The sequence below is a fragment of the Egretta garzetta genome, unplaced genomic scaffold (assembly GCF_000687185.1).
Source record: "Egretta garzetta isolate BGI_Z169 unplaced genomic scaffold, ASM68718v1 scaffold133, whole genome shotgun sequence".
NCBI lineage: Eukaryota > Metazoa > Chordata > Aves > Pelecaniformes > Ardeidae > Egretta > Egretta garzetta.
Window position 1 is genome coordinate 1,190,539 of NW_009259111.1, and position 17,513 is coordinate 1,208,051.

At 41.9% G+C, this 17,513-nt stretch overlaps 1 protein-coding gene across 1 annotated transcript in view; it reads left to right on the forward strand.

The window, feature by feature from the left end:
- The window catches only part of DENND2B (DENN domain containing 2B), a gene marked incomplete at its 3' end in the record, with an annotated part of 73,240 nt that overhangs the window by 3,388 nt on the left and 52,339 nt on the right, over window positions 1–17,513 (forward strand). Inside the window, exons 2-3 of the mRNA XM_035891029.1 lie at window positions 1,230–1,366; window positions 15,292–15,440. Of these exons, the coding sequence (XP_035746922.1) occupies window positions 1,230–1,366; window positions 15,292–15,440 (286 nt within the window). The remainder of the gene's footprint in view (window positions 1–1,229; window positions 1,367–15,291; window positions 15,441–17,513) is intronic.

Consider the following 17,513-nt stretch of genomic DNA (forward strand, 5'->3'; position numbering starts at 1 on the left):
AAACGCTCTTGTCAAATGCGGTGTCTGTGCGATAGTCACTGTATTGCCTGTAGGGATACTCCTGAGCCAGTTATCAGGCTGAAATATGTCTCATGAGACTCTGCCACTGCCATATGGATATGCTGTCAACATATGTTTCACTCCAGCTGGGGAGAAGAGGAAAGGGGGTTGATGGCAGGGTCATTTACTGTTCATCTACTTTGGGTATCAGTGAGTGAAGTATGGCCATCAGCACAGTCTCTGCAAGCCTTACAGCACCCCAGGAATTACACTCCATCCTGTGAGGCCATTTTTCACACCATTTCATCCTCATCACTAAATCAATCAAATGAATGTTAGCCCCTGTACAGCTGGCAATGAAAACCTTGCACCTCCCAACTTCAGCATAGGTATTGCCTCCAAGAACAAGTGCTGAGTAAAACTGGAGAATGGGGAGGGCTTGGGGCTCCTCTTCACCCAGAGCTGCTCGGCAGCACTGGGTCAGGTGTGGGGTGAGAGGCGGTGAATCAGGTCTCCTTTGAGTGGGAGACAAGTTGTATGGGTTCATCTGACCTAACTGCCCCTCACCTTCCTGCCAGAAAGCCTGAACCTTCAGGCCCCCAGCCATGAGCCTGGGCTGCTCGTCTACCCTGGAGCGCCTTGACTTCTTCCATGCTTTGTCCTTTGCTGCCAGTGCTTGATGCAGGGCGTGCAAGGGAAACGGCTGACTTTCACACAAGCCTGCCTCTGGCATTTGTACACTGACCTTTATGTGGGAACTTATCTGGAGGTTCAAGACATGTGAGTGTTTTCAAACTAAGGGCTATGTCTCCCAGAGCAACCGGTGGAGGAACGCGTTCCAGAGAAATGTTGTTTTCTTGAGGAGAGATGGCCACATGTTTCTGGGGCCCCTGGCAAAAGCAAAGCAATTTCTAATCTGAGGACTGTGCTGCTAATTTACTCTGTAACCTTTGAAAAATATCACGTACTTTTGTGGTATTTTCTCCCTGTCTGCATATTGGTGATAACAATACTTCCAACCTCATAAAAGTGTCACAAATTGCTATACTAAAGACGGCTGTGAGTACCAGACTTGAGGTCCTCTAAAAGTTAGTCCTTGAAGCATGATGTGTGATTATTATTTTTTTTTTTTGTTGGCTGTTTTATATATTTTTCTTAGCAAACAAATGCTCAGCTAAGTGAGTAATTTTGCATTCTAGTTACTAATTACTTACCTTTCTTAACTTTAGAAAATCCTTTGAGTTTGAGGATGCCTCAAGTCTGCAATCCCTGTACCCTCCCTCCCCAACTGAAAATGGGACTGAGAGCCAGCATAAATTTGGATCCAAGAGCACTTTAGAAGAAAATGCTTATGAAGACATCGTAGGTAAGAACCTGCTGCAGTACATGGGCTCACAGGGATGTTGAGCAGTTGTAGTCAGACATATTGTTGAACATATGCCCTGTGCAAGAACGTTCAGTGCTGTCAGTAAAGAGAGATTAAACAGAGGCTAAATGGGTTTGGTGCATCAGTGCAAACAGCTCTCAGGCTGCACGCAAAAGGTCTTGATTCCTTCTGACTTCATCTGGTGGTATTGGAAACAGCCTGTTTGGTCAGCTTTTTGCCGTGCTTTTCAAGAACCAAATAATTCTTTTTATCAAGGCTTTGGCTTGATGCCTTGGGTGGTGTAAAAATGTAAAGAACTGAACTTGAGATGGTGTTTACAGAACTATTGAATAGCAAGATTAACCTCACAGGCCTTGTGTGGACAGCCCAAGCTTTTCAGGACTCCTGCATGGACTGCCCCAAAGCAGTTGTTTGTAGCACTGTTCCTGGTCTCCTCTAAGTCCCAGTTGCTGGTTAAAGAAAAATTAATTTCCTTTAGCTATGCAGCCATCGGGAATGTGCAACAAAAACACTGTTTTGATTAAGCTTCACAAGAAAAACATGTTTCTTTTGGTCTTAGAAGGAAATGTATGGCCTATGCATACATTCTTTTAACATCAAAAAAGTTGTTATAATTACAGAAAATTGGGCAGCCCTTCAGAGAACAGATTTTCCACACAAGTGATGAATATCTGCATTGTTTTTAACTCTTTCAGTGTTGTATTATTACAACAGATACAAGGGTACTTCATTTTACTTTGGACAATGAATCTTTATCTTCTGAAAACTGGAGGGCTACCAAGATAGTCGGCGGCCCTAGAGCACATGTCCTCTGAAGAGACACTGACAAGCTGGGCTTGTTTAGTCTGGTAAAAAGGAGGACCAGGGGCACTCTAATTCTGTCTACAAATGTTTGAAGGGCAAAGAAGGACAATAGAACAAAAATCTTCTTAAGTCATATCAGCTGATAGAGCAAGGAACAGTGGCTACAAATTGCAGATTGGGGCTCTTTGTCCATATACCCAAATTCTGTCTCTGGCTTGTCAGCCTCAGTGAAAACAGGAGTTTACTCTTTCCATTTTCAGCTGTACTCTCCCTCTATGCCATTCAAAAAAATGCTTTCACAATACAAAAAAAAAAAAAGCTGAAGTTCTGTGTCTGTTAATAAAAATGAGAGCTTATGTAGATACTAAAAAGTTGGGGGTGTGTGTGTGGAGAGTGTCCTTATATGATCATCAGCTTCACGAACAGTCAGACCACCATGCAATTCACACTTTAAAATGTGTCGTGCATTAATTACAGTGCTCATCTTTGCTCAGGACCTGTCAATGTGCTGCCAGATGTTAGATGGTAATGCTTCTTTTCCTTGCTTTGGTTTGTTAAATATCAAAAGAAAATGTGCAGGACTGGTAAGAAGCTTTTTTCAAATGAGAAGAAATCTTGGGTTCAGTAAAATAAAATCATAATGGGCTCTTCCTACTCATGGGAACTATAAGCCAGCTCCCTGCAGTTTATAATTTGGGCATTTTGGCAGGGCAGTGGGAAGAGAATGCAAAATTTCAGATCTGTGGACAAACACAGGACTTCATTGTTTTATACTGCTTTTTAACAACCTCTTTCCAAAGCACTTCATTCAATACAGGCAGTGTGGGGGGAATACCAAATCAGTGTAGTTCTTATAAACTGTCAAGCATGATTAAAGACAAGCCAAAGTAGTTTGATCTCCGGCTTTAAATAAACTATCGTATTTTTGTGTATCACATCTGCATAATTTATACCAGTAGTGCTAGACCCCAGACTCTAAGTAGCACTTCTTGCACTCATACAAACCAGGTGTCTGTAAGAGTGAGGGTTTTTTTATAGATTTACATCTGCTTCAGAGCTATAGAGGACTCTGTCACTGCTGCTTTGGGTTTTCTTTGCAAACAGTTGCCCTAGAGGTGGTGGTGATTTTTTTGTCTATACCTGGTTGAATCTCCTGCTTCACTTAAAAGCTTGTAGGTAGTTAAAACATTGTAACTGTAGTTGTAAACTTAATAAAGTGTCATGTCCCACTCTCCCATAGAATTAAAACTTTTAATGCAAGTAAGTGTTAGAACACAAGGAAACAAGGCTCTGAATCTTGAGCAATGCTCTAAGCACTCTACTGTGAGACAGAATCATAAAAAAAATGGTTGGAAGGGACTCTGGAGTCAGCTGGTCCAGCCTCTGCTCAAAGCAGGGCTAGTTTCAAAGTTAGATCAGGTTGCTCAGGGCTACATCTGGTTGAGTTTTCAAAATATTTTAGGAGGATGGTTCCACTACCTCTCTGTGTAGCCTGTTCCACTGCTTAACCTCCACCATCAAGAATTTTCTCTTGATATCATTGTAAAGGAATTTTTCTTTCTACCCAGTCAGAATTCTCCTTGTTGCTATTTGTGACCGTTGTCTCATCCTTTAACTGTGCATCTCCAAGAAGCGTCTGGCTCCACCTTTTCCATTATCCTTTCTAGGCAGTGGAAGACAGTAGCTGGGTTCCCTACTAGGCTTCTCTAGGGTAAATAGTCCCAGTTCCCTCAGCCTTTTCTCATTTATGTTGTATGCTCCAGCCCTCAACCATCTTAGTAGCCTTGCTCTAGACTTTCTCCAGTCTGTTGAAGTCTTTCTGGTACTGTGACTACTCCAGATGCAGCCTTGCAAGGGCCAAATAGAGGGGAATTACCACTTCCCGTGACTTGCTAGCCACACTCTTGCTAATGCAGGCCAAGGCGTGGTTGGCTTTCCTTGCCCCATGTACTGCATGTACTGTTGCAGGGTCATTCTGACCCACATATTTGTCTTTCCTGAACTTCCCGAAGTTCCTGTTGAGCAATTCCTTCAGTTTGCTGAGGGTCCCCCAGGACAGAAGCCCAGCTCTCCTGTCTGTCACCGCATCCCCTGGCCTGGTTCCCCTCAGCAGGACATCTCTCCCTCACTGGAAAGCAGAGGAGAGCTGTGGATAAGTTGTGAATTATCAGGGAGTATCTTCTAAAAAGCTTGTTTAATGTTAGGTATCTAAAAGATATTGTGTGGGGTACTGAGTGGTCTAATTCAGACTAGTGCAATGATCAAAATACAGCTTCTAAGCACGTAAGTGCTAGGGCTGGAGTAATTGGATTTTGGGTTGCTACATGACCCCCTCATGTGATGCATTTGCACACTAAAGCTTTGTCTTTCTCCTGGTGCCCTTACACTGTTGGTTTCTTTAATGACCAGGACAGTGATGAACTGCTATGGCTAGTTTATGTTGAGAGCTGACTTTAAAAAAAAAAAAAAAAAAAAAAAAAAAAAAAAAAAAAAAAAAAAAAAAAAAAAAAAAAAATTGTACTTTGAAATCCAGTGACATCATGAACTGTACACTTTCTTTAATTTTGTAATATTTTTGTACACTTTAATAGATGAAATATCTGCATGTTAAGTTCAAGAGAGGTATTAGGTTGGAACATAACAATCCATTCTGCATTAATGAAGAAGCAGTTGTATAAAGGGGTGCACATTCCTAATATTAATCAGAGCTGTATTCCATGTGTGAGGAACCATGTGGTCTTCATTCATCTTCTGTACTAGCACTCACAGGAATGTGGCAGTAATAGTAAACTTAACATTGTTTTGCTTCTTGTGGTTTTGAATGAGTCTTTAATCAGACCAAAATTGATGTGGCTTTATGAATCCAGTTGGGGAAACCATGCTTGGCTTTTCTGCAAATTCAAGAAACTATCATAGTATTAGGAGATGTCTGAGACCGTTGCTTCTGCTGTGTTTGTGGACAACAGTATTACCTGTCATATGTACCACAGGGTTTCAGTTTTCCAGTCTGTTCCCCTAAATGCAGTTGAGATATTTGAATATTGTTATTTAAGGTCTGGTGTCTCTGAGGCATTTTTCATCTGACATCTAGAAGAAAGCACTTGTTATCATCACCAAAAAAAGTTGAATGAGTAAAATGAAGGCAAGGTTAAGGGCACAATATTAAGTTTAGCTTGAGAAAATCTAGTAAAACCATATAAATTATAGTTTGTGTTTGCAAGAGAAATTGCACTCAGTTCAGAAATTAAATGTAGTGGAAGAAATCTTTGATAAGCCAAGTCTTCTTACTCTGTTTGTAACTCCTCAGAGTGCTGGACACAGTAGAACAGGTGGAAATTTCCTCTAAGACGACACTACCTAGATATATAGGGGACCCATTGCTCAGCTGGGCTGTGCATGTTGCATCGTGGATTGCAAATGTTTAATTTGATGTTGCACAACTCCATTTACCCTGTCCAAGCAAGAGCCATTTGCTCTTGTAGCTGCCTGGCCCTCATTCAAAACATTTTTTTTCCCCAAGAAGAATTAAAGTGATTAAAATGCTTTTCCTCCCTGAAGATCTGTGACTTAACATGATTTTTTGCTCCTCTGCTGTTTTTGAAGTCATAGGTGGACTATTCAGCTGTAGGCCAGGTGTATAAGTATCAGGTGATTAGTCTTCTAATGGGTGTAGTCTCTTACTGGTGCATTGAGAAGAGCAGTTTGTGTAAGAATGGGTTTATTCCGGCCACACGCATTACTGCAGAGAGGTCTTGCCGCAGTAAGGTTCCCGTTCTATCTGACTGGTTCACATGCAAGACTTGTGCCTGCTCGCTAAATTGCAGTGGTCCAATGCACTCTTAGAACTCTGTTAACTAACATGAAAGACAAAGCTAATGAATTAACCTCTCTTAGAGTCCCCAGATGGGATTAGTCTGTACTTTTCTTTTGGACAAGACTGGCTTGACTTTGTGGCCAGAGCCCCTTTGAGTGGTCACCGAGCTGGGTTGCAGTGAACAAACTCATGTGGCTTGGCCACATGCATTGGTGTGTGCCCGCCAGTTTGGGGCAACATTAGCCCTTCCTCTGCATTGGTTGGCAGGCTTCCTGCTAGGCCTTTTGCCGTGCATAGATCTGCCGGAATTGCTCCAGGGCTGAAATAATTCTTTTAATTTATTCCTCTCCACCACATTCCTGTGAGGAGGAACATAAGTGTCTGCTACTTCCCTAGGGAAGTTTTGGTGTTTCACTGGCAGCAAAGTCTTTAGGAACACAAAGTCCAGGGATACCAGCATATGCCAGTTACATATAGCCAAGCCTGGTCTATCCCAGATGTTAGGTGGCCAAAGGCGTGATAGCTATCAGTGCCAAAACTTGCTAGAGCTGCTTGTGGCAGGTCCCAGTGCTGTGTATCACTAGGCCTTGTGGTTGATATAGTCAGCAGCATTGGGGCTCCTTTGTTCATTAAATGCAGGTATTTTTTCAGCTAACATTTTAGAATATACTGTGGAAGATGGAGTCCATCAAATACCCACTGACTGAGGGAAATGCTCTTCTCAAGGAGACTCCGGTAGTTGGAATGTGACCCTGGGCAGATGGATTAGCTGTTAGAGGGACAGATAACCTGGGGAAGAGAAGGGTAGTCAAAAGTGTGTGGTTCAGGCAACTGGCACAAATTCCTGTGAAAAAAATCTTTCCTCCAAGCAATGCCACAGTTACTATGCAAAGTTAAAAGTTGAAATGTTTTTATTTTAAAGCTGGGATTCAGCAGCTGAGTTCTGGATCTAAAAGAGCACAAGCCCCTGTGCTCTGGGGTTTTGATATTGCCTGTGGTGGTAGAGGCCAGCTTGAAAGCTTGCCTTGGAACTCAGTTCCATCTTCTCCTCATTTCTCCCTATCTCCACATCACAGTTTCTCTGTGGTCCCTTGAGGAGACTAGAGTCAGTCACACATTTTTGATGGGGTTACAGGCTTCTTCCCAGCTCAGAAATAAAAGTTCAGAGGCAGAGCTTGGGTTAAGGCCCATCTCTGGTTGTATTTGTTTGTTGAGAAGTAATTGACAAAGCCAATCAGAGTGCTCTTCTGGAGTCTGTGAACCTCGCAGTCAGCAGAGTCAGATAATTTCAGATCAGCTTTAAATAAAAGGTGATAGTTAAATTGCATGGGAAATCTGTCTGGAGGTGGAAAAGCGAGAAAAGGAGACAAGCAGCAGAATTGAGACAGCTGAAGGAGAAGCAGCTGCTGACAGCTACTGAGTCTGCTTTGACAGCTAGAGCTGAAGCAATCTAGAAGGTAAAGCAATGAGCCAGAAACATTGCTGTGGGATCTCTAAAATCAGGATGAATTTCTGAATGGGATCTTGCTCGTGGGCTCCCGTTGGGAGCGTCCTGCAATCCATCGGTCCCAGGGGCAGCTGTCCCTCCAGGGGAGGGTTTCTTATGCACCCTTCTACTCTCTGGACCTGCTCAGTGTCACCTCTAGGAGACTTTGAGCCTTCTCAATAGCTGGATACTGCTCTTGACAAGTATTTTTTGCACCTTAAAAAGAGTAAGACTGATGATAGCAACTTAATCACTGTACTTCTGGAGGTATGTAACTGAACCTTGTTACAGCTGACACCCAAAGTGACTGAAAAGTGCAACAATGTAGTTATATGCAATTGTTTAGCTGTTTTCCTCTGTCAAGTTGAGTATCTCACTTCAGTTTGGGGAGAATCAGCTTCTTGTTTATTTCTGCACTATAACAGGACAACTAGCTCTGGGTTTGCATCATGGGCCTTCTTCACATAAGAGAGTGGAGTGAAAAATAAATCATTATAAAGCCCCAAACCGGGCCTAGAAAATGTCTTTTTTTTTTTTTTTTTTTTTTTTTTTTTGAGTAAAATCATATCTGCATAATTCTTCTATACAGGTTTCAGGTAAATCACTCAGGGAGCAAAATGTCCTTCTTTTGGTGTTGCCATCTCTCCTTGAAATTAGTGAGAGCCAGGCTGTAGCTGTACTTAGGGTAAGTACAGTCTTTTCCAGAGAGATGAGAATAGATGAAGCTGGGTGTCTAGGCTATTTCCCAATACATCAGAACTCATGAGAGAGGAGAATGGAGCAATATGTCTCAAATCAGCATTACTAAGTGGAGTGTCAGGGCAGCCTAACCCAGGTGGGTGCCTGAGCCCTTAAAATAGGCAGGTGTGGACCTGCAAGCAAGATCCTCAGTGTGGGGGGAGTGTCAGTAGCTTAACCTTACCTCTGGAGTCCAGAAAAGCATTTCATTCCCTTTACCCCTCCTGGTAAGGCACCTTGTCTCTCCTAAACCGCTTAGTTGTTTTGAATTCTGATGTAAATTGGACATGGTGCATGTCATGTAGCAAATGGGATGATTTAGCTGTTTTACTGAATCCTCCACTGTGTGTGCCAAGAGCTGCAGAAATTATGACTGAGGTCCAGTTGGAAGAGCTTCCAGCTTGACATTGCTTTCAAATTAGAACATTTGCAAAGTTCTTCCAGTAAATGTGGAAAAAGGTTAGAAAGACAGCGAGCTGATCTTTCCAGTAAAATCCCATCATCACATGCCACATTACTGCCTGTTGTGCTTTCGTATCACATTATTGTCTGTCATATTATCATCTCACATCAAAAGGGTTGTACAAATCTGGGAGAAACTGGAATTGCTGGGCTGCTATGATGCTGAAGCAAACTTGGAGAGATTACACCTCTGCCAGCAGTGCTGTGCTAGTTGCTTCTCTGAAAACATTTTGGGTTTTTAGTCAGACCCTTACCAGGAGGTCTCTGGATAGTTGTTAGTCAAAGACAGAGCTAGGATTGATACAAAATGATGGTGCAGGCAGTGACCAGGGAAACATATGTTCCTGTCTTCTTCCACGCCCCCAGTCAGCCTCTCACAATGTAAAAAGCATGTGAGTTTTTGGAGAAGTGTAATAGTGGCAATTTTAATAATAGACAGTGTAGGGTAATGGCAGCCAGAGCATACTAAATCAAACAATATCCATATGGGCCTGTCAAATAAAGGCCAAATACTCCATCTGTCTGATCCTATTGATGATCAGCCTGCTGCTTTGTTGCTACGTTGGGATACATGGATTTCAGTTATTTTTGATAATTATTTCATGCTTTATTTAGATCCCCATTTTTCTCTGTGGAGTCTGTCTCACAGCTACACCATCCACTACAGCTTCTCTTGACAGTCTTTGTCGGCTTTATTGCCTGGTTTTCTAGTCAATGCTGCAGGTTAGTAAAACAGTGAGTAAAATGGCTATGAGGCTGCTTTCCCAAATCCTAGTTTAAATTCACAGAGACTGTGTTGAAGTCAGCAGGGTTAAACGTCTGAGAAGTGCAAGCAGTTTAGGCATGCTGATGCTCTACTGTGCTAACAGTTGCTCATCAGATGTTTCCATTACACATGATTTTGGACGGAATGTTAAATGGATGATTTTTTGGGGGTGAAATTTTTTATTCATTTATCAACCATGTTTATTCTTCTCCATCTGATGCTTCATTATGATTACAACTCAGCTCTTGCAGTCCCTGCAGAGATAGCAGGGAGCTGAAAGGATCTGCAGTATTTCTTCTGCTTATTGCAAGGCAAAGCAAAACTGGGAAAGTTTAAAAAGCACGGGCTGTTGCCTACAAACTCCATGGACCAGGGCTCAAAAGCCCAATCGCATTTTAGGCTCATCACTCTGCATGTTGCAGATGCTCTACTACTTTTCCAACAATGTGGTACTGAGCTGATACACTGGGTGGTAGGGTTATAAGCAGGTAGTGGTCTGTAACTTAGTACTGTTCAGCAATAGCTTTTTAAAGCAGCTGTAATGTGTCTTAGCTGTAATTTGATATAGAAATAGTTGTTCTTTCTATAGGTTCCTGGACTAAATTCCTCAGATGAGATGCACAGTTGCAGCTTCTCTGATGTTGAAAGAGCTCATCTATGCACTAAAGATCTAAGCTCAGATAGTTTATGAGAGTGTGGAGATTTTGTGGTTTTCATTCATTTGATCTGAACATGCTCGTAAACATCCCACTGGCTGAGTTTTCCTCCAGCACCGGCGGTGTGAATCCGCGTTTGTGTAATTTTATGAGTAAAATGAGTAATGCATACACAGATTGCACCTGGATTCTCACCACTGAGCAGTTCTTTGGACTGGAGTGCCCAGAGATGCTGGGGAGCTGTAAGGCTGCACAGCAGTGAATCCTGCGCTGTTCCCTCATGCAGTGCTTTGCACTGAGACGTTCATTCCCATTGCTTCCTCTTCAATGGCAGCAAAAGCAGAATTCCCCAGCCACCCTTCTCTGCTTGCTTCTTTCTTGCCCAGTTGTATTTTATCTTAATCTTCTGCAAGGGCTTGTGTGCACCAAATGTGTGTGAGCTGGATGGATTGGGCTATATCTACAACTGAATGGAGGTCACGGACAGAGGGCAAAAAGGGTAGTTCAAGAATTTGTAGGTGCATTCAGAGGGATTATGTGTGGAAAGGAGTTCATGTTGTGCCTGTTGGTACAGAAACACTGCAAAAGGTTTGGGGGGATAGGTGCCACAAGTGCCAGAAGTTCTTGCAGGCTGCTGCCTTGGGTACTTCTACTTGTCTGCTATTCAGTCCTCGTTTTGCCTACCTGGACCTCTTTTCCTGCCCATTTATTGCCACTATTTCCAGCTCCTTGCCTCTGGAGGTACATGCTGCTTTTTCTCAAGTCTCTTCTGGGATGGCAGCTCAAGCTTTTATCTCCCAGTTCATTATAAAGTAAAATATATTCATTGCCCTATATTTTGTGCACATGCTGTAGCATGATGCAGCAAATACGTACTTTGTCATTTGTGAGGTGCTAACTCTAACTCAGCTCAGGGGCCTGGGCTTTCTATGTAGCCAGCAAAGAAGGTGGTAGGTTCTTAGATTGGGCATTCAGCATCACCCTCTGGAGACCGTATCTCCTCTGCGAGTGCTAGCTCCTAATTTAGGCACCCAAAATACCTGGTCGTCTATTCTTCTTGCTTCCTGGTGGTGTGAAAGGCAGGAGTTACAATCAGCACTCAGTGAATCACTTCATTCCTCTGATAATTACTTCTCCCATCTAGAAAGAAATGATGCATTTCCCTGCTTTCTGCCATTTATAGAGAAGTGTCTGACTGTGTTTTTTTTCCCCTCAGCCTTACTTTTCACTCCTTTCCCAGTGTGAGACGGACTTGCTGAGTCTGCCTCTGCTTCCCATTTGCCACGTGTGAGAGGCTGAGCAGAGGAACGTTGTGTGCTGCCTCAGGACTCAGTGGGGCTGACTTGCCGGCGTCAGCCTCACGGAGTGAGGAATTGCAACTGCTGGAGGAAACTCATCGATGCTTAAGCTCAAGGCACTGCATTCCTCAGGACTTTTCTAGAGATCACTGGTTATTCAGTTCGGTACGTAGAATTCAAGAGAATGGGAAACTTGAAAAAAAATATGCTTATAAAGGGAACTGGAAGCAGGCATGGTGATTAGAATCATTATTTGCCAAAGGCTTGCTATTTCATGTGACCATATGCATTCTGGGGATCTGATTCAGCTTCCTTTGAAGTCAGTGATAGTCTGCTGTTGCCTCGTGAGGCAGTTGGATCAGCCTCGTTAAGACAAGCCTGGCCTCTATACTGCATAATGTTTCTCCTTTTGGCTTCCAATAGAGACATCCATATGGAGGGGGCAAGGATATTTCCTTGCTCTTTCATTGTAAATGTGTTTTCCTTTTGCATCAAATCCAAATGAATGCAAAAGCAATGCAGCTTGCAGATTGTGAACATTCCTCGCCTGGGTCTTGGGACTTGGGAAGTGATGGTGTTGAGGAGAAATGCAGAGATCAAAGCTGCAAACCTCTGAGCCAGCCCAGCTATATGGAAGCTTTCCTCATTTTTGCGCTGCAGCAACAGTAGCAGCCGCCACTGCAGCCCTTCCCCAGAGCCTCCCTCCGGCGTGGGACCCCCATCTGCTGGTGGCCATCAGTTTCCAGGTATTTCTCCCGTGGAAGGGAGTCACAGTGCAGATTGATAGGGTTAAATGCTGCTCTAAGGCAGCTCAGAGTACCCTCACGCATCTTTTAGCTTGCTTGCCCTCTTGGGTTTCTTGTCACTTGTCCTTCCTACTCTTGGCACCCAGAAACCAGTCTGTCTGCCTTGCCTAGTGCTCTTTTTGCATATCTGGTCTTTTGGTCTCATCCACCAGGGAGAACATATATACTAAAACATGGTGTTTGTCTAAGGTTTGAAAATTACTGAAGATCTAGACAAATAAATTGTCTCTCTTGGTTCACTGGTTCAGCCAAATCCTGGGTTCAAATGCCAAATCAGCAAAACCAGGTTGTTTCAGATTGCTCTGACTATTTCATTATCAGAGATTTGGTAGGGAAGAACAGGTGAGGCGTATTTGGTCTCAAGGCATCATTTCAAAATGAAAAAAAAAACCCAAATCAAAACAAACCCCTGAAATAATTTGATTTTTAAGCAAATAAGAAAAATATAAGAAGCAAGTGTTCTTGAACAGCAAGCCAGTCAGCTGAAGAAACTCTTGCAGAAGAAACTCTTGCAGCTCTAGGGAAAGGGTTAAAATCCCTGTGGTGTCTCCACTGACCTCCACATTACACTGAAGAGGAATTTGGCACGAGTTTTCTTTTGGTAGAGAATCTGAGTCAGAAAAGCAGCCTTTGCTCATGGTTTCTTGCTCCTCCCTCTCATCCCATCCAAGATTTCTCTGGGCCTGTTTCTATACTTAATATTTTAGGTCAACATTAGTAATGCTGAGTTTAACTGGGTTCAAGCAATTCTGTTTTACATTGTGTCTCGTAAAGAGAATCACCCTAAAACTTTAAAATGCTTTATATTTTAAAAAAAGGTTTCTTTTCAACTGATGGGATTGTTTTTTAGGAGTTTGGATAATATGCAGACGAATGTAATAACATTCGTTTTCACAAGGAAGCATATGTTTAAGCAATGTCTAATGTACACGGGTAGTTTGAAATATGTTAATCCATTCTAAAATGCTTGCTTGACCTATACTTGACTTGGGTTTACAAGAAATTTTATTATGTTAGTACAGTCAGATTAGCTGTGAATAAGCAACAACGTTTTGCAAAGTTGACCATTTATTGTTGTTATGATTATCATATTGAGAGCTCTAGAGTTTACAAGTAACAGAATTAGTGTGCAATATCTACTTATTTTACTTCCTACAGAAGGAATCAATCAATTCCGTAGACCTCACAGATCATTTGTAGCTTTAATTTTTTATAGGAATATTTGCTGCTGAAGACTTATTTTGTTCATTGTATTAACACAAAGGTCTTTCTTCTAAGCACCCCACGCACCTGAAGATCTTGCCATGTAGCATGCGGATTGACTGTGATGATGGTGCAGCCTCTAGAATCAGATTCCCTCTGGATGAAATAATAAGCTGTGATTGCCAATTCAAACATCCTTCAAGAGCAGCAGTCATTCAGGCTTCTAATTAAAACAAAGCTAAAACATTCACTCTTGTGCTTATATTTGACTAGAAATCTTAGTATGATGCACTGCTGAAGCAAAACTGCATTTTTGCTTGTATTGTGAATCTGTGAACTTGCTAAGCAAAGGCTCTTCTCGCTACAGTTGATGAATCAAGCAGTCTCATGCTTCCAGGCTTAACAGTAAAGTAGATAGCACAAACTACTTTTGTTTGCTTTTGTACAATGAGGAAATGTAATATTCTGTCTAGAACAAAACCCCCCTGGTAGTCAAATGAACTGGGTATTCATCCAGGCCTTGCTGTCAATGAAAATACCTATGCCTCAATTGTCATCTCTGTAAAAGTGGTGACTGTTTTCTGTAATAATGTGAATAATAAACCATGCTATAGCTTTCTGTTTTCAATTCTTAATTGATATGTACGTAGTGAAATCTGAATTTCTTATATTTAGTAGCTTGTATTGCAATATATATTGTACTAAACGCATGAGATTTAGAGTCACCTTTAGATATGAAACCAAAAGCAAGTCGGTTCAAAAGCTTTGAACTTCCTGCATGTTTCAAGTTTCTGCAAAGTCAAGTCTTGAATTGAAGTAGAGCACTTTTTTGTGGGTGATTTTCTGTGTAAGATGGTTGGGAAACTGGAAGGACCCTGTGTTTGAAAAACCTGAAGTTCTAAACCAGTTGCTGATTATGAACTGTTTGAATAAATGGATACAAAATGCTCATTTTACTGGTGGCACTCATTCACCTTTATGCTTCTTAGTTCACTGAGAGGTTTAGTGAGTTCAGAAGTTTTGAGAAAGTGGTGGGTTATTCCACGGGCCCTTAGTCTGCTGAAGGGTATTGGCTCTCACTTAAATCTGGACTATAAATTTTGGTTCTGGTTTTCAAATGCTAAACATTCAAAGATTGCAGCCTGCTTTTTGATGCATTTTTCATTTATGTCATATTTAGTGATTAACTGTTCAAGTCTCTATGTATCACTGGCAGGATGAGTTTCCTTCTGGGTGATATTAATGTTACATAAATTGAAATGAATGGCTGCTTAATTAGAAGGCAGAATGTGCTTTAAAGAACACTTTGAGGATGCAGTCTGGTTAGGGCAAATTCTTCCCTCATCTTTTACATTTTTCAGTCTTCTCTCTTGGCACCACTGAGCTGAAGTGTTTATTCTTTCTTTGCCTTCTCTCAGGGGAAAAGTGAAGGTAGCATCAAATAAAAGTTGTCTTATGTGTGTAAGGGTGGTATATTGAGAACACTTATTTATTGCTATTCATTTCACCCTGTGAGTGGCTGCTATAGATTTATAAAATCTACTGATACACTTTAAAGTAGTTATGTGCTTTAGCTTTTATATATCAATAAATTTTCCACAGCTGTGGATGCTCAGAAGCATGTCTTGTGAAATCTTTGCGTTTTATTAAAAGAAAAAAAAGACACAAAAAAAACCCCAAAGAAACTTGTCGACCTCATAGCCAAGTTCTCCTCCAAATACTTTCAGCTGCAGCTAGAGGGATGAGTCATGCTGAAAGCTGAGGAGCTTTTCTGAAAGCCTTTCACTTGGTTCACATGATTTTTTTTTTTTTTTAACTTTACATTCCTGTCTGTTTTTCTTTTCTTAAAAAAAAAAAAAAAAAATGTGAAGGCGAGTCACCCAAGGAAAATCCGTATGAGGATGTGGAGCTGAAAGGCCGTCACGCGGGCCGAAAATCCCACCAGTTCTCCGAGAATTCCCTAGATTCTTTGCACAGGATGTGGACGCCGCAGGACAGGAAATACACATCACCTCCCCAGGTAACAGCACGACGGCGCCCGTCTTTCTGTGCTCGAAGCTTATTTAAAACTTCTGCAAGAAAACCAACCACAGCACAGGAGGAAGAGCAGCCGTACCGAATGATAGAGAGTATCTGGAAAAAGAGTGCGCTCAAATGCATAAATCGTTGCTGGGAATGCTCTTGTCAGCCGTAGCTCAGCTTCTCAGCGCTGTGCTGCAGAAGCTGATGGCTCTTTGTGCTGGCTACGGCCGGATGAGTTTAAGCAGAATCCTTCCACTGGCTGTTTGTGAGCTGAATCTGGCCCTAAATTATTTGTATGGCTGCACCTCTTTGTGAATTGCCTCTGCATTTGCTGCTGGGCTTTTAGTAGGGGCAGGAGGGGAAAAGTCATCTGCTTAATCTTGCCCAGGTATTGTTACTTGAGGTCTATTGTAACTTTGCTCATGTGAAGAACGTAGTATGGCATATTTTATGCCCCGTCCCCCCCCCCCCCCCCCCAAAAAAAAAATGAATAATAAAATAATCAGAAAAACATGAGTGGCTGCATTTAACAAGCCTGTATATGTTGTGTTTACAGGATAAAGTAAAAGGCCAGGAGCTCTGCAGACTTTCCATTTTGTGGTGTATTTTCCAAAGCAGTCTTTTTTGTGACTGCTATGAAATGCCAGGTTGCTTTGTTGTTTATGGGATCATTGTATTCACAAGGAAAAATAGAAATTTCGTCACATACTTAATTTTGAAATTCAAAATGCCTTTTAAAGGAATTTTGTGGTTTGCGCTGAATCAACAGAAAATTTTCGGTTGAAAAAGAGGTCACAACAATTTACATTTTTGTCTTGTAGAGAGACCTAGAACAAAACTGAATATGTTTTCTTTCACCTATTTTGTGAGCGTGTGAGCATCATGGTCCAAGAGACAAAAGAACTGTCACCAGATTCTTAGTGTGCACCCAGCATGTCATTTGGAAAACAGGAGTGTTTCCAGCAAACCTACTGAAAAGGGAACAAGTGGCAAGTAGCAATAAGGGAGAGTAAGGAGAAACAGAAACTGCAGCCACAAGGATAACCTTGTAGTGAGAGACATACTATGCATAACAACTGTTTTTGGCTGTGTGTATGTTAACAGGAATTGTGTAGCATCTAGAGGATCCAACAGGGTGTACCATTAGGGTAAGAACCATATAGGTCCATAGTAAGATACTGTCTGCTGTTCTCTGTTTTGCACAGGGTGACCAAAAAATATACAGATGAAAATGACTTCTGTAAAGTTGCTCAGTAAATAAGTACTCTTTGGTATCTGGCTATCTTTATTCTGGTAGCTTCTTTTTGAAGTGCTGCCCAGAGTTTCCTGCCAGGAGTCAGTCCTGCCGTAATTGCGCTGTCATTGTGCTGATATATCAAGCAAAGAGACACTAAGAGCAGGTCAGCTATGGGCCTGGGTAATTCTCCAATAACCAGAAATAGAAAAGTCTCATTTTCCTGAAGAATGGCAGCTTTGGCAACGATTTATCACCCACTTTTTCCAGCATAGCTGGATTAGCATCATGACTTTTTGGTCATGGATGATGATAAATAAGATGGAAGAGATCACAAGGTCAGCAGCCTTTCAACAGTCATCTCCAAAAAGAATTCCTTTCATTAAAGTATAGACTGCTGCAGATTTTCCTGGCATGCTAACCTGTGGTAAGCAGAGACCTCAGAAACATTGGCTTGTGGTCATTTTGAGTCCTACTGTGTCTTCTCCTTTCCCGTTCGTTATTTTCAGTTTTTGAAGTCATCAGACATAAAAAGAATGTTTTATTGATGAGACTGATTTTGTGATGCACAGCGCATGCATACGGAAACAGCTCTGCTTAATCCCAGGTAGCATGGCGCTGTAATAGGTAAGCTCCCAAGTAGAACAAATGGGACGCTTATTACTGTGGGTTTATAGCTCGTAATGCTGCTAATAGAATATTAGCAAATGCCAACTGACAGCTGTTTGACATAATAGTACTTTTTCCTAAACGTGCTGGTTAAGCTTCTTACAGTGTTTGTATTTGGGAGGAGAAGGCAGGGACCCAGCCTTGACAGCCTGCCAATTAACCTTCCTG